Genomic DNA, 21,786 nt, shown 5'->3' on the forward strand with positions numbered 1-21,786 from the left:
GAGAGAGAAACACACAAACACGATAAACTTCTTATTAAAAAATATGCACTATTAATATTTTATAATCCATTGTGTAATTTACATTTTAAAATTATTTTTTTTCTTGTGGAAAAAGCACACACCTACATTTATCACTATCTCAAATACCTAAAATTAGACTTGGATGTACCAAGTCAAATGCAAACGGTTACAGCATTGTTAGAATCTGAAAGGAACTCTTATTTAAAGCTCCAGGAATTTAGTTTGGTCTGCTCTTTGTTCTTCAAATGTATAGTATCTAGACTGCAAGTGCTCTCTGTGGCCTTCAGAAAAATAGTTACAGATGTTGATACCTATGAGTGTAAGAAGTTATTTAGAAAGATTGTCAAACAAATAGACATCAATCATCAAGTGGAAAAGATTTCAACTTCTAACTTGCCCAGGCCGGCCATCTCAGCAAGTTCAGCCTAAGACAGGGGTAGGCAACCTTGGCTCTTTTATGACTCGTGGACTTCAACTTCCAGAATTCTTGAGCCCTGGAAGCTGAAGTCCACAAGTCATAAAAGAGCTAAGGTTGCCTACCCCTGGCCTAAGAGAACACAAAATACTGAAATAAGTTTTTTAAAACCCCAGAATTTCATCATGTGACTTATAACTAATTTCACTATTGCTGTCAATTAGTCTACCACTAAACAAAATAAGTGTAGGTTAGATCTAAATGGGAGGTGTGCCAGGCCAACCTTTGCTGACCAGAAGGAAAATCAGGGCAGGATTAAAGTTTGCTCATGAACACCTAGGCAAAGAATACACCTTCTGGATTTAATGATAGGGTTTTAGAAGCTATTTCCAGTATGGTTGAAAAGAGAATCATTCTGTAATAGTTCCTTTTCCTTCAACACCCATTCCAGTCAGTGCAGAGGAGAGGTCACTTCTTGAATGTCAGCTGTATCCCTTCGTAGATTGGAGAGCTATCCAGATTGTCATTCATGCCTTTGTCACACTACAGCTCAATTTTACAATGCTCTCCACATGAGGCTACTCTTGAAGACTTGGAAACTACAACTGGTTCAGAAAGCAGCAATGCAAGCAATGGTGGGCCTGCCTTCCCATGCTCACATGACACCCCTGCTTCATAAGCTGCTCTCGTTGCCAGTATTCTTTCAGATATAATTCAAGGTGTTGATCAGCATAAATAAAGTTATAGATAGAAGGGGGTCTGTTTATATGAAACTATATCCTACAATTTTCTGCCTGACCAGTAAGAGATGACAAGGTGGGTACACTTTGGACCTCCTTGCTCAGTTTGATGTTTTGGAACCTAGGACTGGGGAAGCTATGTAGGAAACCAAAACAAAAGCACAAGATTAGAGGACCAACTTAGATACTGCCAGGAAATTACAGTAACAAAGCCAGTTTAGGAAACTACAACACTAAAGCTATTCACAACTTCAATGTTTATACATGAATGCACAAAATATGGGAAACAGAATGAAACTGAAATCCTAACAAAGATGAAGAAATATGATGTCATAGGTGTTATTGAAACTTACCAGGATTACACATATTATTGGTAGCCCTGGAAGGTTACAATTTATTCAAAAGGAACTAAGCAACAGGAGTTGTGGTGAGTGTAATGAAACATATAGCAAAACAGAAATCCAGGAATCATAGCATGGATAACCCTGAGTATGTTTATAAGAATTTAAAAAGTGATAAACAAAAGTGGCATTGTTATAAGAGTTTATTATAGATTAGCTGAACAGGCAAAAATATGGATGAAGATATTTGATGATATCAGATGATCAAACTTTCAAGGGAATGTATTATAGTGACAATAGAAGATTTCAACTACCCTAATATGAAACTCAACAGGTCAAGAGTCAGAGATCCAATAAATTCCTCTACTCTCTTGCTGATAACTTTATTAGCAATAAAGGGGTGTTCTATCATGGATCTAATCCTTACTAAAAAGGAAAAATTGGTGGGAAAAGTAAAGATGACTGGAACATTGGCTAAAATGACTGTTATTCCTGAGATCAGAACATCAAGGGTAGGAGGAAGAGAGAAAAATTAGACTAGTGTACTGAATTACAGAACAGATTTTGAGGAATTCAGAGAGGAAGTGAGTGAAATTCAGCCGATTTAAATCCGTTATAAGGATGGGAAATCCTGCAAAATAAGGTATTGAAAGTGCAATATAAATAATTCCCACTAGAATGAAAAATGGAAGATGTTTTTAAAAACTAGCATGGATACACACAGAGCTATCTAAAATAGTAAGAAAAATGAGTATGTATAGAATGTGGAAGCAGAGGCATGTAACTAAAAAGAATAGCTGCCAGAAACTATAGATTTTATATCAGGATAATCTGCAGATTGTGTTAAGGTCTGTCAAAAATGCTCAACGAAATAACGTAACAGTCATTTGTAGGTATAAGACAGACAAGATAGACATTTGCACATATATACATACTATGGAGTCATTGGTGTTCTCTGAAATTTTGTTGCTTGCTTGCAGACATTTCATTACTTGACCACATAATTTCATCAGCATTAGCACTGATGGTTACATGGTGGGGTAATGAAAATTCTGCAAATGAACAACCAAGCTCTGAGAGCACCAAAGATTCCAAAGTTCAAACTTGAGTTACATATATTCTCTTTAGTTTGTAGATGTATATTTTATACAAGGCAAAGAGGCTCTGGGTCTACTGAGAGAAAGAAAGGGTGAATGAAAGCAGGTGGTGATGAGAAAGTAGAATGTCTTACGTTTTACTGCCGCTTCAAAGTGAAACAAAGTCTAACTGACTGTTATCTTGTTAGCAGTAGAATGAAAGAACTACATCTTTGAAAAAACAAGAAGAGAAAAGAACAAGTAGGAGCCATGGTGGCGCAGTGGTTAGAATGCAGTATTGCAGGCTAACTCTGCCTATTGCCAGCAATCCAATCCTGACAGGCTCAAGGTTAACTCAGCTTCCATCCTTCCAAGGTTGGTAAAATGAGGACCCAGTCTGTTGGGAGGGCAATATGCTGACTCTGTAAACTACTTTGAGAGTGGTATAAAGCACTATGAAGTGGTATATGTCTAAGTGCTATTGCTATCGCTAGTTGGTTTAAATCAAGGGTGTCAAACTGCCAGCCCACCCCATTGCCGGCAGTGGGGAAAAAGTTCCGATAAGCCACACAACGTCACATGACGTCACGAGTTTGACATGTCTGGTTTAAATGAATTCAAGTCTCCAGAATCAAATGAAATATATCATGTACTGATCAGTACCAAAGGAACTAGCAGAGGTGATAAGAAAGTCACTACCAACCCTTCAGATCAGGAATCAGACATTTCAAAGACTTCAGTGATTCCCCTTTATTTTGCATAGTGGACAGAAACTTGACAGCCTATCAGTGATTCCCTAAAATCAAAGTGAAGAATCAAAGTAGGATCATCTTGAGTTTCTTTCTTACCCACTCTTCCTTCCCAAGTATAAGTTATTTACTTCAGAATTCTTGCATTCCTTTTCAAGGTAATTTTCATACTTCTCACAGCCACTAACTATAATCTTTGGAAATTCAAGGACAACTGGTGAAATTCCAATAAATGTTAAAATAAATGGAAAGAGAAGAATTCAGGAAACTACAGATTTGTCAAGCTGATAGCACTAGGCAAGATTCTTGAGCTGATTATTCAACACAGTATGTGTGAGTATTTGAATAGGAACACAATTTACAAGTACCACATTAAATTTGTGATAAATAAATACCAGACTAACCTTATATCCTTTTTTGACTGAGTTGCTACCTGAACAGATTGAGGAAATGCTGTTAATGTAACATACATCAATGAAGTATCTAATAAAGTCTTTCATGATGTTCTTGTTAATAAAGTGGTAAAGTATGGCTTAAATGACCCAACTGTGGATGAATTTATAATTGGCTAACTCACCATAGCCACAGACTATTCTTTTATGATTCCACGTGAGATTGGACAGTAGTATCAGGTAGACTGCTGGAGGGTTATGTCCAGGGCCATGTGCAGTTCAACACGATTATCACTGATCTGCACAAAGGGGTAGATAATACAAAGCTGTGAAGGGTGATTAACATTTTAGAAGATGCAAATATTCAAAAAAAATTATAGATATGCATGAACAGTGGAATGAAATATTAGTAGTCCTCGATCTACAACCATTCAAAGTTACCACAGTGTTGAAAAAAGTGATTTACAATCTTGCACTTATGGCTGTTGCACCACATCTATGTTCACGTTATCAAAATTTGGGCACATGGCAACTGGCATTTGCTTACAAGTGTGACAGAATCCCAGGGGTCATGTGATCGCCATTTGCAATGGGGAAGCCTGGTTCGCTTAAAAACCATGTGATTCATTTAACAACCACTGTGATTCACTTAACAAGTGTGGCAAAAGGTCATAAAATTGAGCATGAGTCACTTATCAACCAGATCACTTAATAATGGAACTTCCAGTCCCAAGTCATAAGTCAAAGACTTCTTATAGGTTGAAATTTTGTCTGAGAAGAAAAAGCAAGCATGGGATGTCAGAGACCTGGATTTGTAGAAGTGCATTTGAAAACATCTAGACATTCTATTACAATACAAACTGAGTATGCTATGCTGATGCTGAAGAGTCCAATACTATCTTGGGATGTATTAACAGAAGCAGGGAGTTCAGATCATTGGAAGTAATTGTTCTATTGTACTGTGCCAGTACAGTTCTTGGTTCCTTCCACGCATCATGAATCTATCACGAGTCTGTTTCTATTTGGATGCTCTGCACAAACAGAAGACACTTTCCACCAGATTAATAAAAGTAAGCTTCATGGAATCAATCTGCTTCAATAAAGAATAATGTTTCAAAAACAGCTCTTTTTCACAAACTATAATGGTTGAATTATTTGGATGCCACACAATTTCTTCTTTCGTTTGTACCTAGTATGTTGTATTTGTAATTTGATGTTTATGGTTTAAAATGCAATGTGTGAATCTAGCAAATTATAACATATTTAATAAAATATGTTAAATAGTGTCTTAACCTAATATGTGAGCGTACTTGTTTTATACTTGAAAACCTAATCCATGGCTTGTTTTGAAAGCAATTTGTTTTATATTCAATAAATAATACACTTTCCAAAGTATAGTCTTTACCGATTTTTGAAAAAAAGCTTCTATAAATCTGATATTTAGTGAAAGAAGAAACAACATAATGCTTCTCTATATAAAACACCAACACAAGGGAAAAAAGAACATCAACATGAATAAGATTGATACAATACTGAACAATTAGGCAATTATTTCCGGTTACGTTTTAACTGCTAACTGAACCACTCTGTACTCATTGCTTAACTACTGAGAACAAAAACAGAAAGATCAAGGAAATCTTGTTTGGCTAGCTAATATCAACAATGTCAATGTTAAGGATTGAACCTAGTAATTCAAACTTAATGAATATGAAAAGCATCCAACAAGTATGGAATTTAATCTGCAAATTATTCTCAAAAATCCGAACTATTTTGCTCCTGAGTATAAAAACAATATGATATTTAAAAATGAGTTCTGACTAGACAGTGTAAAAGAGGAACTACATAGAAAAAGCAAGAGATAGAGCATCCTCTGTTCTTATCTTCCTGCTTTTGTTACTTCATAAAATGTAAATTAATAGTTTCTTATTCTTATAATTTCTTAAATTTACTTAATGACCATAGCTCTGTGAGATTATAAATTTCTTTTAAAAACATGGAGATAAACAATTGATACAATTTTAAAAAAATTAAAACTATACTAAAGAGATAATTTAAGATAAACTTTTACCATCTTTCAGTCTTAGGCATGATTAAACTACCTATTCAAAGAATGATTAAAAATTCTATTTATCTGTTCAGAAGCAAGCTGCACTAATTTCAGTTGGACTTTCAAGTTAAATACCACTGTAGCAGAAATGTGAGAAATGCATGTTACTACTAAGACCCTGTAGATCAAAATAAAAGAGTCCCATCTTCTCTTCTATTAATTTTTCCCAGTCTGATACCTTCTATCTTTGCTGTGAATTCCAAAAACTGCAATTCAACCAAATCTGAAGTATGCCAAGCTATAATTATTGTGTAATCAATCTTCTTTTAGGTTAAACTTGTAATTTAGGTGAATTATATTCTCTCTGCTTCATATTGTATGCATTCTAACACTGCTCTCCCCCCCCAAAAAAATTAAATTTCATGTACACATGCATGAATGGAATCTGAGCAGGCAATGACATGAAGAAAGGGGTTTGGGAGTCATAGTGGACTATCTGATGAAAATGTGCAGCTGTTACACAAAAGCCAAATTCCATGTTTGGAATCATTAAAAAGGGAATTAAAAATAGAACTGCTGATAAAATAATGCCCTTACATAAATCTACTGTCATATTACAATTGGGGTACTTCATATAGTTCTGATTACCTGTTTAAAGTTATTACAGAGCTGATTAAAGTAACAAATATGAAACTAAAATTATTTGGAGGCTGGGACAGGTTTCTTGAACAATTAGAGAAGTTGAGGTTTTTAGTTTGACATGATAGGATTTTATAAAAGCATGTGTGATAGGCAGATAACATAAATTTGAAGGGAGAACAGTGTCTTTCTCCCATTCTCAATTTTAAGGTTATTCGTTGCAACATAAAACAGGCAGATTAAGAACTCAAAAGAGGAAATCTTTTTATATAGCACATACTTAAACCATGGAATTCACTACTAATACTTGTAATGACATCCAATTTAAAAGGAACCAAACAGTAGCTGCTATAATGATGATGGTTGGTTAAAGGTAAAGGTAAAGGTTCCGACTCTAGGGGCCGGTGCTCATCTCCGTTTCAAAGCCGAAGAGCCAGCGCTTGTCCGAGGACGTCTCCATGGTCATGTGGCCGGCATGACTAGACGCCAAAGGCGCACGGAACGCTGTTACCTTCCCACCATAGTGGTTGGTTAGTACCTCCTAAATCAAAAGCAGTAAGTTTTAAAAACTGGCTGCTGGGAAGAAGGTTACTGACAGCAGAAGTTTACTGCCCTCCAGTGCAAGCTTACGCATTTCCCAGTAATTACATATACAGAACTTTGGTTCAGGTTGAACTAGACTGGCCTATGGCATGATAAATAAGAGCTCTTTTATATTCTTATGAATGTATTTAAAAATATGAGTCTACAGCAGATGAGCAATATTATTATTTTCATTTTGTGACTTATTGTTCTTTAAGGGAAAGCCTTATTAAAGCATGAAAATGTAAACACATTTATGAACATTTTTTACCAATGTATTTTTTACCAATATATGATTTATGTATTACAAAGAACTGAATTTGGTATTCTACTATCCAAAGCAATTGTACTTACTTCAGGTGAAAAAATAATTACAAGAGTGTATTCATAACCACTTAAACATTAATACAAGCAATATCATCTGCTTGGTCAAGTAGTTACATGGAATTAGAACCCTTCTATGCCCAAGGGGGGACCCTTCATGGATTACTGCCTTGTCGTGAAGGGGCTTGCGTAATTCAATGAAGCTATGGTCTATGCCATTGATGGCGAACCTTTTAGAGACCGAGTGCCCAAACTGCAACCCAAAACCCACTTATGTATCATCGGGTGCCGGGTGGGCGTGGCCCTTTGGGTGGGCGTGGCTGCGGTGGTAACGGCAGACTGGGTGGGACTAAAAAGTTCAATCAATAAATTCCAACTTGGCGAGAACTTTTTTTTCCCCAAGAGAAGTTGAAATTGATTAATTGAACCTTTTTTTTGGTACACGGTGGCAAAGGCCTAAAGCAAAAAGGTTTTATAAAACCCAGCTGAAGGCCTAGGACTGGAGCGACGGCACGCGTGCCCACAGAAAGGGCTCTGCGTGCCACCTGTGGCACCCGTGCCATAGGTTTGCCACCACAGGTCTATGCCGTGCAGGGCCACCCAAGACGGACAGGACATAGCAGAAAGTTCTGACGAAACATGATCCACTGGAGAAGGAAATGGCAACCCACTCCAGTATCTTTGCCATGAAAACTCCATGGACAGTACCAAAAGGCAAAACGATATGACGCTGGAAGATGAGCCCCTCAGGTCAGAAGGCATCCAATATGCTACTGGGGAAGAGCAGAGGGCTAGTACTAGTAGCGCCAGAAAGAATGAAGCGACTGGGCCAAAGCTGAAAGGACGCTCAGCTATGGATGTATCTGGTGGTGAAAGGAAAGTCCGATGCTGTAAAGATTTTTTCTCCATAGGAGCCTGTAATGTAAGATCCATGAATCAAGGCAAGCTGGACATGGTCAAACAAGAGATGACAAGACTGAACATTGACATCTTAGGAATCAGCAAACTAAAATAGACAGGAATGGGTGAATTTAATTCAGATGACCATCAGGTATACTACTGCGGGCAAGAATCCCTCAGAAGAAATGGAGTAGCCTTCATAGTCAATAAAAGAGTAGGAAAAGCAATACTGGGATGACAGAATGATCTCAGTTCGAATCCAAGGCAAACCATTCAATATCACAGTAGTCCAAGTCTATGCCCCAACCACCAGTGCTGAAGAGGATGAAATTGACCGGTTCTATGAAGCACCTTTTAGAACTAATACCAAAAAATGATGTCCTTATCATCATGGGGGATTGGAATGCTAAAGTAGGAAGCCAAAAGATAACCGGAATAACAGGCAGGTTTGGCCTTGAGTACAAAATGAAGCAGGGCACAAGCTGACAGAATTTTGTCAAAAGAATATGATGGTCATAGCAAACACTCTTTTCCAACAACCCAAGAGACGGCTCTACACATGGACATCACCAGACGGTCAACACAGAAATCAGATTGACTATGTGCTCTGCAGCCAAAGATGGAGAAGCTCTATACAGTCAGTAAAAACAAGACCAGGAGCTGACTGTGGCTCAGACCATGAGCTTCTCGTTCCAAAGTTTAGGCTTAAACTGAAGAAAATAGGGAAAAGCACTAGGCCACTCAGGTATGAACTAAATCATATCCCTGCTGAATAAACAGTAGAGGTGACAAATAGATTTAAGGAATTAGATCTGAAAGACAGAGTGCCTGAAGAACTATGGACGGAGGTTTGCAACAAGGTATAAGAGGTAGCAACTAAAACCATACCAAAGAAAAAGAAATGCAAGAGAGCAAAATGGCTGTCTGAGGAAGCTTTGCAAATAGCTGAGGAAATGAGGGAAGCAAAAGGCAAGGGAGAAAAAGAACGATACACCCAATTGAATGCAGAATTCCAGAGAATAGCTAGAAGAGATAAGAATGCCTTCTTAAATGAACAGTGCAAACAGTGCAAAGAAGTAGAAGAAAACAATAGAATAGGGAGGACCAGAAATCTCTTCAAGAAAATTGGAGAGATGAAGGGAACATTTCATGCAAAAATGGGCATGATAAAGGACCAAAATGGCAGGGACCTAACAGAAGCAGAAGAGATTAAGAAGAGGTGGAAAAATTACACAGAAGAACTATACAAGAACGAGCTTAACATCCCTGATAACCACGATGAGGTGGTCACTAGAATGTGACGTGAAGTGGGCCTTAGGAAAGCTGAGCAACAACAAAGCTAGTGGAGGTGACAGTATTCCAGCTGAGCAATTCAAAATCTTAAAAGATGATGCAGTAAAAGTGCTACACTCAATTTGCCAGTAAATCTGGAAAACTCAACAGTGACCACAGGATTGGAAAAGATCAGTTTACATTCCAATTCCAAAGAAAGGCAGTGCCAAAGAATGTTCAAGCTATCACACCATTGCACTCATTTCACATGCTAGTAAAGTTATGCTTAAAATCCTACAAGCTAGACTCCAGCAGTATGTGGATCAAGAACTACCAGAAGTACAGGCAGGATTTCAAAGAGGCAGAGGAACTAGATAATCAAATTGGTGGAGCAGTGGGCTAATGCCTCCTTAAGTAACACCAGCTGTCTGCAATTAGTGCAGGTTCACATCCCACCAGGCTCAAGGTTGACTCAGCCTTCCATCCTTCCGAGGTAGGTAAAATGAGGACCCAGATTGTTGGGGGCAATAAGCTGACTTTGTAATAATGCCGCTTGGGGGGGGGGAAAGCCCTAATAAGCAGGCATATACATAGAATGAAGGCTATTGCTAAGCACATTGGTTTGTGCTTAAATTGTAAGCTGCCCTGAGTCTTCGGAGAAGGGCGGGATATAAATGGGATTAAAAAAAAATTTTGCCAACATACGCTGGATAATGGAGAAAGCTAGGGAGTTCCAGAAAAACATCTACTTCTGCTTCATTTACTATGCTAAAGCCTTTGATTGTGTGGATCATAACAAACTATGGCAAGTCCTTAAAGAGATGGGCGTACCAGACCATCTTATTTGTCTCTTGAAAAACCTATATGCGGGTCAAGAAGCAACAGTGAGAACTGGACACGGAACCACTAACTGGTTCAAAATTGGGAAAGGAGTCCGGCAAGGCTGTATACTGTCGCCCTGCCTATTTAACTTATATGCAGAGCCCATCATGAGAAAGGCAGGGCTAGATGAATCAAAAGTTGGAATTAAGATTGCTGGGAGAAATATCAACAACCTAATATATGCAGATGATACCACTCTAATGGCAGAAAGTGAAGAGGAACTAAAGAGCCTCTTGTTGCGGGTGAAGAAGGAGAATGCAAAAGTTGGCTTGAAACTTAACATTAAGAAAACCAAGATCATGGCATCCGGCCCTCTCAATTCCTGGCAAATAGATGGGGAAGAAATGGAGGTACTGACAGATTTTATTTTCCTGGGCTCCAAGATCACCGCAGATGGGCACTGCAGCCAAGAAATTAAAAGACGCTTGCTCCTGGGGAGGAAAGCCATGGCAAATCTAGACAGCACACTAAAAAGCAGAGACATCACCCTGCCCACAATAGTGTGTATAGTCAAGGCTATGGTCTTCCCAATTGCAATGTATGGCAGTAAAACTATAAGAAAGGCTGAGCGCCAAAGAATTGAGGCCTTTGAACTATGGTGTTGGAGAAGACTCCTGCGAGTCCCTTGGATTGCAAGGTGATCAAACCGGTCAGTCCTAGAGGAAATCAACCCTGACTGCTCTTTAGAAGGCCAGATCCTGAAGTTGAAACTCAAATACTTTGGCTACCTAATGAGAAGGAAGGACTCACTGGAGAAGAGCCTAATGCTGGGAAAGATTGAGGGAAAGAGAAGAAAGGGACAACAGAGAATGAGGTGGCTGGATGGAGTCACTGAAGCAGTAGGCATGAGCTTAAATGGACTCCAGAAGATGGTAGAGGACAGGAAGATCTGGAGGAACGTTGTCCATGGGGTTGTGATGGGTCGGACACGACTTCGCAACTAACAACAACATGCCCAAGGGAATTTTACAGTTTTTATTTGTCCAGAAATCATTTGGCCCTCTGTCTGCTTTGGTTTTAATTGTGGATGGGAAGAATTCCTCTTCAAATTTTAAGTCTGTGACCTGGAAATTGTTTTGAACTCACAGCTACCGCTATATTCGCAGACAGATGTTATGGCCATGGGTTCTTTTGTCTCAATTTGGCTGAAATGCCATCTGTCGACTATCTGGGTGGAAGGACTGACATTAATTCAAGCCTTTACATGAGGCCGCTTTACAGTGTACAAAACTACCTAGAAACTATATCATGCAAAATACAGCAGCCCATCTGCTGGTAAATAAAAGCTGTGACTGATGCATTATAGATATACTGCAGGCACTGCCCTGGCTTCCAGATTCAAAGGGCAACACGGTTTGGCTCCTAGATATCTTCACTACTGCCTCCTCACAGTGAAACTGGTCTAGCCTATGCACTTATCTTGGATATGGAGGTTCACTGTTCACCACATATGTGGGAACCCAATAGAGACTGGGTACATGGTTGCCTCCTGTGCACAACTGTCTACCCAAATGTCCAGTTGGCATTGTTTTATTTGTATTGTAAATGGTAGTGAATTTGTTCAATGTAATAGTGTATACATATGATCAATAAATAAATTTTTATTCATAGTAGTTTGTTTGATTTAGGCCACAACTGCCCATATTGGGCTAATGCCTCCTTAAGTAACACCAGCTGTCTGCAATTAGTGCAGGTTCACATCCCACCAGGCTCAAGGTTGACTCAGCCTTCCATCCTTCCGAGGTAGGTAAAATGAGGACCCAGATTGTTGGGGGCAATTAAGCTGACTTTGTAATAATGCCGCTTGGGGTGTGTGTGAAAGCCCTAATAAGCAGGCATATACATAGAATGAAGGCTACTGCTAAGCTTGTAAGCCTTCAGAGAAGGGCGGGATATAAATGGAATTAAAATAAATAAATAAAAAATATATTTTTCTAGGACTAAGCCTCACCGAATGCAAATATAACTTACTACTGACACACAGAAGAGCCATTAGATTCCAGAACTGCAGTGTTATAATACTTATTTTATGAGACATGTTACATGAAAAATCCCCAATGCAGTGAAACTTTCATGCACTTTGTTATGGAATCTGGTGGCGTAACAAGTTTATGTTTTGTTCCCCTTCTATCACAAAGGCCGACTGAATCTTTTTCTAATTTTATACACAAGATCTCCCAATGGAGTTCTCAGAACATAAGAAACTACATTTGTTGGTGATGCTCAGAATTACTACATTATTTTCTTGCTATTCAAGGATACTATTTGGCCACAAATACAAAGGAGACATATTTCCTTATTGTTCTAACAATATACTGACATGCTACTAAAGATGGTGACAGCTGAGGAAAACCTCTATTCTACGCCAGAGTTTCCACTGACTGTCATTTCAGGAATGTATCTAGCAATACATGACAACTTGGAATGTCTCCGCCTACAAGATAACATCAGAACATGCACTGCTTACTACAAGTCCTACTGCTTTGTAACTCTCTTAGAGTTGCCTTTTTATGGTTAATAAAATCAGCAAAGCAGTTACGGTAATAAAAAATTTGAATATTTGAATGCAATGGTGTGGCATATATGTAAATAGTGCAAAGAAAGTTGTAAACTTTTAAATTAGCAGTTTAGAATTTACATTTCTTGAAATAATTTGGAAGATTCATTTATACTGAACTAGTAAACTAAACTGCTTCCTAAGTTAGTATTAATGAACACAACTAAACTGTTAACACTATACTGATTACTAATGATGACAGACATGTCTTCTTTTGAATTTTCTCTTTCTACATAGTTTTTATATACATTTTCACATATATTCTATATATTTGATGTATAATAAAAGAACATAATTTAATTTTATCTCCAAACAAAAAAGGATATAATATGAGCTGTTCTGCCAGGAAACTTTTTCTGCAACAAAACAATATTACATTTCTATAGAAGAAAAATGTATATATATGCTTGTTTGTCCACCATGATTATACACTATACACTTATTATAATCACAAGAAAACTTTATATTGTGTCTTATTTTATATAAAAATCAAGATACACATTTGTGCTCTTTTGATGTAACAGTTTAGTTATCCCTGTTTTTATAGGCCTGTATGAATATTGTATGCAAACTGTGGGCATTTTAATGACTGATTCAATTTGTTTGCTATACTGTACTACTTTTCTCAATCATACTAAAATCTTCCATTATGAATAAGAAATCGGATTACTTGCGTTTCTTGAACAACTATTTAATTTTCAACATAATATAATTATGGAGTTAATGTAAATGTTGAAGTGATTGTTGAAGTCGTGACAGTGTAGAATTAGGGAGACTTATGATAACCTGCAGTTGCAGCCATTGCAGGATGCATGTGCTTGGTAACTAGCTCACAATTACAGCATCATAGCATCAAGATTGTTATTTCAAACCTTTATTGCTGGCTTCTGACAAGCAGTCAATGGGAACCCAGAAGGAGGTTGTGAATGACAATCATGTGACCACAGGATGCTGCGACTGTGCAGGATTTGCCTAATGACAGCAACTGGGATCGCTGCAACTGCAGAATTGATAGTCCCAATTACCACCATTAAGCAAGGACTACCAGTATTCTTGCAGATCAACTACTATATACATACTGAGATGCATTCTTTTAGTCATTTGGCCCACCCCAAATATGCAGAGATATTTATTTTTATATTATCTATACCCATGGTTTTATTGGTTTTAGCTTAGTATAACATATGAACACAGCCACTAAACTTAGTAAAGCATGGTTTACAATATAGTCTTTTGAAAGCAGCCAATTCTGGCTTCTTCAATGAATGATGGCTTAGGTTAATGTGGGCTTCCAGTTATTCTGTGGTTGTAGAAGCCATGACATTCACCTACTTTATGAAAAATATCAAACATCTAGGATAGAATAAATCAAATCATGACTGTTAAGACAATAAATTGTTTTAATTAGCAAATTGGGGAGGTCCTTTAAATTATTCAACAGAAAGACCTTTCTGATGTCACAATCTTACAAAGGGCTGTTATTTTTTCCCCCTCAAATAACCTGCTTTTTTACTTTACAACTGTAGTATACTTAAGAGTTCTTGGAACATCTAAACTACCTTGCTGTTTCCATTCCAGTTCATGAAAAAGCAGCCGAGTTGCTTGATGAGAGATTGGCACATACAAATGTAATAAATCAATCAATAAAATATAAAAAGCAAAAGGTGCATAATTTGTGACTGCTCAAGTCTTAGTTATGGCACAATAAATATTGCAAAATATGTTTCTGAATTATTTATATATTACCAAAGAAAAACAATCTTACTGAATACAGTAATAAGTTCATATTCTAAAAATGTGGTTGTACTTTTGCTCAAAGTATAATTTTAGAACTGATTTGTAAAGCTTTAAAACCAAGGTGTTCATCCAACCCATACTTAAAAATAGTAAACAAAATTGCTGAATTCCTGAGCTAAATGAAAATTAATTCAGTTTTCAATTTCCAATAAAGATTTTGATGGTACTCATGAAAGCAAGGCACAGTTTGAGATGGACAGTTTCTAAATGTGATACATATATAAAGTAAATAAATAGGGCATTTCTGAAGGTAGTTCTATCTATCTCCAGCCTTTTCTGCTGCTACTACTATTATATTAAAAATGAAAAATAATCAAATGTCAAAGGCAATGGTAAAAATCTACACTTGATAACATTTATTTTTCTATTAACTACTATACTTATATATGCCTAAACCATAAGAATAAAGTTACTCTGGGAATAAACTGCACCATAACAGTCAAAATAGATTATTCTTCCATAATTTATTTATAATAATGAATGTTAAAATTCTCTTTACAAATATTATATTAGCATTTGGACTTTTATATAATACCTACGTCTACATGATGAAAAACAAAATGTTTTAAAACTCTACTTTTTCATCTTTGGGAAACAATCTTTTATGAAAAAGATATGGCTAACATTTAAAATAATAGCACACAGTTACATGTATGATTTTATGGATACACACAGAGAGAGCACTCCCAACACTAACTCAGTATTCCTGCTATTTTTCTAAACTGCTGTTATTCCTATTCTCTCTTATGTAAAACAGACGTTATTGCAATAAAAGAACTAAGTAATTAATAGGAACTTTGTGTATGATTCTTGATATAGTTAATAGTAGACTTATATACCGCTTCACAGTGCTTTACAGCCCTCTCTAAGCGGAGTCAGCCCCCACAAACTGGGTCATTTTACCGACCTCTGAAAGATGTAAGGCTGAGTCAACTTTGAGCCGTGATCCTGTAGTTATCAGACTAAACTGAACTACATATAAGTTCATATTTAACACAATTTGATATAAAGGCTGTTGATTAGTGACAAGCTTTACTGAGTCTTCTTAGCAGATATTTTATACTAGATATCCTGTAGGGTTAAGAAAATAATTTAACTCTTCAGGATATAAAGTTATAACTCTAACTTATATCAGCATTACAGACCAAACATAAAATGATGCTTACTATTTCAAATCAATATAACTTACAAGCAAAATAATTTAGCTTTAATATTTTTCAAATAGATGCAATTCATCAGTATGCTACCACCATAAAAACAGACAGCATCTTATTATCTCCTGATATACATAGGAAATAACAACTATACAAATTGTTTATTCATTAACATATTCAAAATCTATAAATTTCATGTGAGATGGGCAGCTATATAAATGTAATAAATAAAAACAGAGCTTGATCTGTTAATTGTAGAGCAAGTTATATAAACTATGAATTATTATTTTACTGTTTCATGCCCACTCAAATGTTTCAGACCATTTTTTGAGGTATCACTCCAATTTCTTCCATTTCTACTGACTCACTATTGCTGTGTGAATAGTGTAAGTCCCAAATTGGAATGAATATAAATAAAACTATTATCTATCTTGCCATTGAACATAGTTCATAAATAATGTTAAGCTCCAATAAGGTTTATTTGCTTTTTGCATAGTAGATGAGCAAACTCACTTGAAATAGATAACCATGGATAAGAACAGTGACTTAGAAATAATCTATGTGAGCAAAGTCTTATGTGGCCTTATGCATAAAGGGCACAGAGAAGCTCGAAAGTAAAAATAATTCATTTACATTTTTCTCAGAATATAATCTATTGGATGTTCATGTCCATCTCTAATCAGAATCTTAGCTGTACTTCCAAACCCAAAACTCTTTTTCAAGAAATAGGTTACAATCATTGCACAATACATTCCCAAAACATTTTTTCTTCTGTAGTTTCCAACCTAGTGACTAGTCTAACACAATGCTCTTAAAGAGAACTTCAGTTGGGACAAATGTAATAGTTTTCTAAGCAAGCATTGTAATACATGCCTTTATACCATCAACACTGCTTCAAGGCACAATTCACATTTTTTTACCACTGAATGTGCTAAATAGTTTAAACACATATGCATAAATGGCTATCTCACTGAATATTTATCTATCTCAATTGCAGTCAGGTATCATTTTCTTACTCATCATGTCTTCTATATGCCAGATTATAATTGAGTTTGTAAATAGTAAATCACTTATACTTGAATCCCTTACGTTCTGAAATCCTTTGTCTGAGAAAGTAGTGCTTAACAAAAGTTCATCTGATTTTAAAAAAAAAATTAAACAAGGCTAGATCAAGTTAAAATTAGGATGGAAGATTGGCAACTATTCTAGGAAGTCAAAAAACAACCCAAACGACAACAGCAAATCAGTTCTATACTATTGTTAAGGAAACAAATGTACATGTGTGTTTAGTCATGTAGCCATCTGAATGACTCTGCCTTTTGAATGAGGTCTTCTTTATCCCTCTTTTGAAAGATAGCAGAAATTCTCTCAGTTATGCTAGGCCAATTTCTATACTGCATGTCACCATTGCTTTAATTTAATAATGTACATCATTCATGAAATTCCAAATGTACTGAACTATGCTACCAAAGAATAGCATACAATGCAAAGAGAGAAAAGCTATCAAAAGGCCTGCCAAGCTCATGCCATCATGTCACAAAAGAGAAAAGTTTTTTCTACTTCTTTTCCCTCTTATGGGTTTTAACATAAGACAAATTATGTCCATCAGCCTTAAGGTTTGCATACATTTGCCTAATTTTTGGAGAATGCTCAAGGAATAAGAATGGTATGGGTTCTAAGGATTGTAGGGGTTTTTTAGCCATATTCATGAAACTTTTTTTTCTTCTATCACATAACTAGAGAGTATTTGCAATACTGCCTTCCCCCAACAAGCCCCATGAGTTCCTGTCTTTGGAGGAACTCAAAGAGCTTGTGGTAAAAGCCAATGAGTACCTGTTTTGGAGGGAAGATATCTGTAACATTTTTACAGCCTGGCATGCCATTTCAGGGATCACAGGTTATAGGTTAAAAAGCTATTTTAAACATATCTATTATCTCAAAAAGGTATGTTCCAGCACTATTTTAGACCTTATTCAATCCTAAAGTTCTCAGAGTTTGAAGTGCAAAACATAATTTTCTCAATAAAATCCTAACTAGCAAGAAATACCAAATGTGACACTCGATTGCCTCTACACAAAAGTAAACTCTACAGTGGTCTTTCTCTGATTACTGCGTGACAAAGTCTTACTATATGGACAATGAAAACTTCACTACTTAGCTTTAAAACATAAGTGGCAATCTATAATACTGTTCATTTTGTAAATAGGGCATGTATATATTTTTTTAACTAATTATATCAGAACAATAGTAGATTTAATTCAAAAGACAAAATCCATAATATATCTTGCACAATACTAAGGGCAAAACACATATGTGTTCAACTACCTTGAACCAATTTATCCATGAAAGCTTTCTTCATCCGGGTGTCATCATCAGGAATTTTAAATATACACTAAATTGAAAACTGTTTCAAAGCTTAATAAAGCATTACTTGTTAGTATACTGCAAAAAGCACTTGTAGTCTCTAAAGATATCCTAATTACTACATCTTTAAGGAACTACCAAGATTACCACCATGCAAAACAAAAATCAAGCTGTCAAAGTAATTACACTTGTTTTTTTTAAAATATAAACACATATATACACAAAGTGAGTTTATAATGTTGTTATTGCTCCTTGTCTGTTAATAGGATAGACATCAAGTCAAGTATCCAACATTATCTAGGGATTGCTACAGTCTTTCCTTATTTGGCTAACATTTGAGATTCCAATCAGACTCCTATAAAACTTAAACGTCCACAAAGCATCCATTTTGAGAACATTTCAGAATCAGTTGATTTCTCATCCTTCCTCAACTGTCATTTTTGGAATCTCGCAAGCAAAATCAATTTAACTTGTACTAATGATTTTATAACTTTCCACAAATAATAGAAAGGGCTGCAAGAATGGGTCGGAGTTCATATTCCATAATGTGTAGAGCCACCACCAGGATAATAATAAAAACAAAAACCAAAAGCCAAGAAGCAACTTTGAACAAATTAAGAACAGCATTTAGGACGGATGTGTTTAGGCGTTCTGCTCATCTGCAAAACAGCCAGCCATTAAAGGACAACCCCTAAATTTTCCCACTCTGGCAATGATAATCACCCCCCCCCATCACTTCACGAAGTTACCTCCTTCGTGAAAGGACTCGCCTCGTCCTCCTTGCCCTATATATATATATATATAAAAAAGCTCGGGGGAGTTCTCCGTTCTTCATCTGTCCCCCTTCCCAGAAGAACTAAGTCTTCTCTGAAGCCCCAGGTCAGTGAAGGAAAGACAAGACGACCACCAAAGGCTCCTGTTTCTCGGGGGAAAGGCAAGGCCGGGCCTTATCAGCAGGCAGTTCAGTCAGCAGAACTCAACATCCCTGGGACACAAACAAGGATGTTCACAGCCGGCCAAGTTCCCCAACTAAAAATCGGGAGAAGAAAGGCGGGTTCCGACGCCGAAGGGCCACAGCCCTCCTCAAGGCGCCCAAAGGCAAAGAGGTTCCGGAAGCGCCCTAGCCAGACTATCCTAAGTGGAAGGAGAGAAAAAAAAAAAGCAGGCCTCAAATTTCATCCCGGGCGGCAGAGCCTCCTTTCTCAGCAGAAGCTGGTGAAGCCCTGCCCGGAGAAATGGGACCAAGGAGACAGACCTGGTGCAGTGCCGCGAACCCGTCCACGTTCGCGTAGTTGATGTCGGCGCCGCGCTCCAGCAGGCGCAGCACTTCCTCGGTGTCGCCGCTCGAACAGGCAGCCAGGAAGACGGCGCTGTCGTCGAACTTCACCTTGGTCTTCTTGCGCTTGACCACGGGCGGCTCCTGGTCCGTCTCGGAGCCGATCCAGCGCTTCAGCTGCTCGTTCCGCTTCTGCTTGGCGTCCGCCATCTTCATGCCCTAGTCGGCTCTCGTCCCTTTTCTCCCTTGCCTTTTTCGCTCGCTCGTTGGCTTCAGCGGAGCCGCTCCGCACCCAGCAGGAGGCGGAGAAGCAGAGCACCGCCTGTATCCCACAGAACCTCGCGCGGCCGAATTGCTCGCTCGTCGGCTCCCCTCCCCGCCCCGCTCCCAGCGCACCAAAACGCCGCCCCGCGCTTGCCCGCGCGCCTATCTCGCGCTCGGCCGGCTAGCGGAGCTAAGAGGAAAGAGAGGGAAAAATGAAGCGCCCGGCTTCCTTAACGTAATCTCGCGATACTTTGAGAAGAGAACGCGGCGGCCCGCGGATGAAGTTTACTTTGAACGGACCGTTGGCGATGAGGTCTCGAGCGCAGCTCACCGAAGCTTTTACAGCAGGGGGTCTTCAAACTTGGCCCTTTTATGACTTGTGGACTTCAACTCCCAGAATTCCTCAGCCAGCAAAGCTGGCTGAGGAATTCTGGGAGTTGAAGTCCACAAGTCATAAAAGGGCCAAGTTTGAAGACCCCTGTTTTACAGAGTGGGGAAAAGTCGTTGCTCTCGGATAGCAAAGCGGCGGATGGTCTCGAGGTGTATCTTAAAGATCACCACGCTAAGGCAGACGCTTTCGGCTCACTGAACTAACTATGCGACGTTATCTCAGGAAAAAGCTTAGGAAACTTAACCCCGAAAGCATCTCGTTGAATACAAAGGCTCAATAATCCGTGGGATAAATTCATTTATATGAATTTATTATGCTGTAAACATAATCATCCGCTTTGTAGTTTCTCTTTTTCTAAAGAGCTGTGGTAAAAAGAGACATAAAAGCAGGAAGTTTCCTCTGTGGAAAGCCGATGGGACCTTTTTATTTCGCGGGTTTCCTTTTAAAGCAGTGTTTTAAGTGTGTCTTTTTTCCTCTGTGACAGCCTGGGGTAAAATGAAGATTTTCTTTTCTATAAAGTTGCCACAATAAATTATCTTATGTATCCTGCGGTTTTTGTTTTTTTTTTAAAAAAGTGGCACTCATCATCCCAAAATAAAGGGCAATGGATGAACAAATTAACATCACATTTGGAAACAAAAAACAGATAACCCTGCAGATGATTGAGATGCAATTCTATTTACTACAGGAGGAAATACATGTGCTTGGGGTGCCCACAGTTATCATCACTGTAGTGTTCAAAGTTTGCTGCCTGAAACTGCATATTTTTCAAAAGTCGTGTAAGATTAGGTTTTCTTCCTTGTTAGTGTGCAAGCCCTTGTTGCTTTAGAAAGTGTTCTCTAAGATATATTAACAAGTATGATTATTACCTTTTATTGTGAAATTAAATTTAAACTTTTAAGATTAAGTCTCCAATCTTTTAGTGTGTTGTTTTTGAGAATGTAGCTTTTATGAGAAAACAATTTGAAGACATTAGTCCATAAAAATACCTTGATCAAACAAACAGGGTTTTGATTTAATGCAGATTGTATGATTAAATAATTGAGAGTCATACTGAAAGTAAACAGCACATTGCTTGAAATAAATATACATAGGATTGGTCTGTTAGTCCTAAATATACAAATACATTTTCTCTTATTTTAATATTTTTAACATAAAATCTGCAAAAGCTATCAAGTCATCCCAAATTTTCCATAGAGTAAAAAAGCCATTTCTTCAAAACATTCGTTTGAAGAAGATATTTCATTGTATCTGGATTGTAGAAAATGGGTAAGAAATAAACACACATTAAAAAAAATAGAATTGTTCACACCCCAGCTGCTTCAGCCAATTGCAAAACCCAAAATAAGTTTCTTGGTACTGGTAGGTGCTGTGTAAATGTAGATGCCTGTCCCAGTACTTCCTGGCAGCTTTCTTGAACTCTTACATAGGGTTGTGGATTTTGAAGCTCCTGGGAGAGACTTAAGGCCTATTAAGCTGGCAATTAAAAAACAAAAGCCCAGTTTACCATCATTCATTTTCTGGAACTGTAATGTGGAAAAATGAAGCTGTTACATTTAAAGTTCAGAACATTGTTAGAGAGACAAGAATGAAACAGCCTCTC

The 21,786-nt window shown here is 37.6% G+C and overlaps 1 protein-coding gene across 3 annotated transcripts in view; it reads right to left on the bottom strand.

Moving 5' to 3' along the window:
- The window catches only part of PPP1R12A (protein phosphatase 1 regulatory subunit 12A), a 124,047-nt gene extending 104,192 nt beyond the window's left edge, over nt 1-19,855 (bottom strand). Inside the window, exon 1 of one of the 3 annotated variants that reach the window (XM_081331122.1) lies at nt 19,508-19,849. In XM_081331122.1, the coding sequence (XP_081187248.1) occupies nt 19,508-19,744 (237 nt within the window). In that variant the 5' untranslated portion in view covers nt 19,745-19,849. Of the gene's footprint in view, nt 1-19,507 lie in introns of all 3 variants that reach the window. The other 2 variants (XM_081331121.1, XM_081331120.1) reach the window with 2 other exon arrangements.
- Between the last annotated feature and the right edge of the window lie 1,931 nt (nt 19,856-21,786).

The sequence above is a fragment of the Vipera berus genome (assembly GCF_964194415.1).
Source record: "Vipera berus genome assembly, chromosome: 6".
NCBI classification, from domain to species: domain Eukaryota; kingdom Metazoa; phylum Chordata; class Lepidosauria; order Squamata; family Viperidae; genus Vipera; species Vipera berus.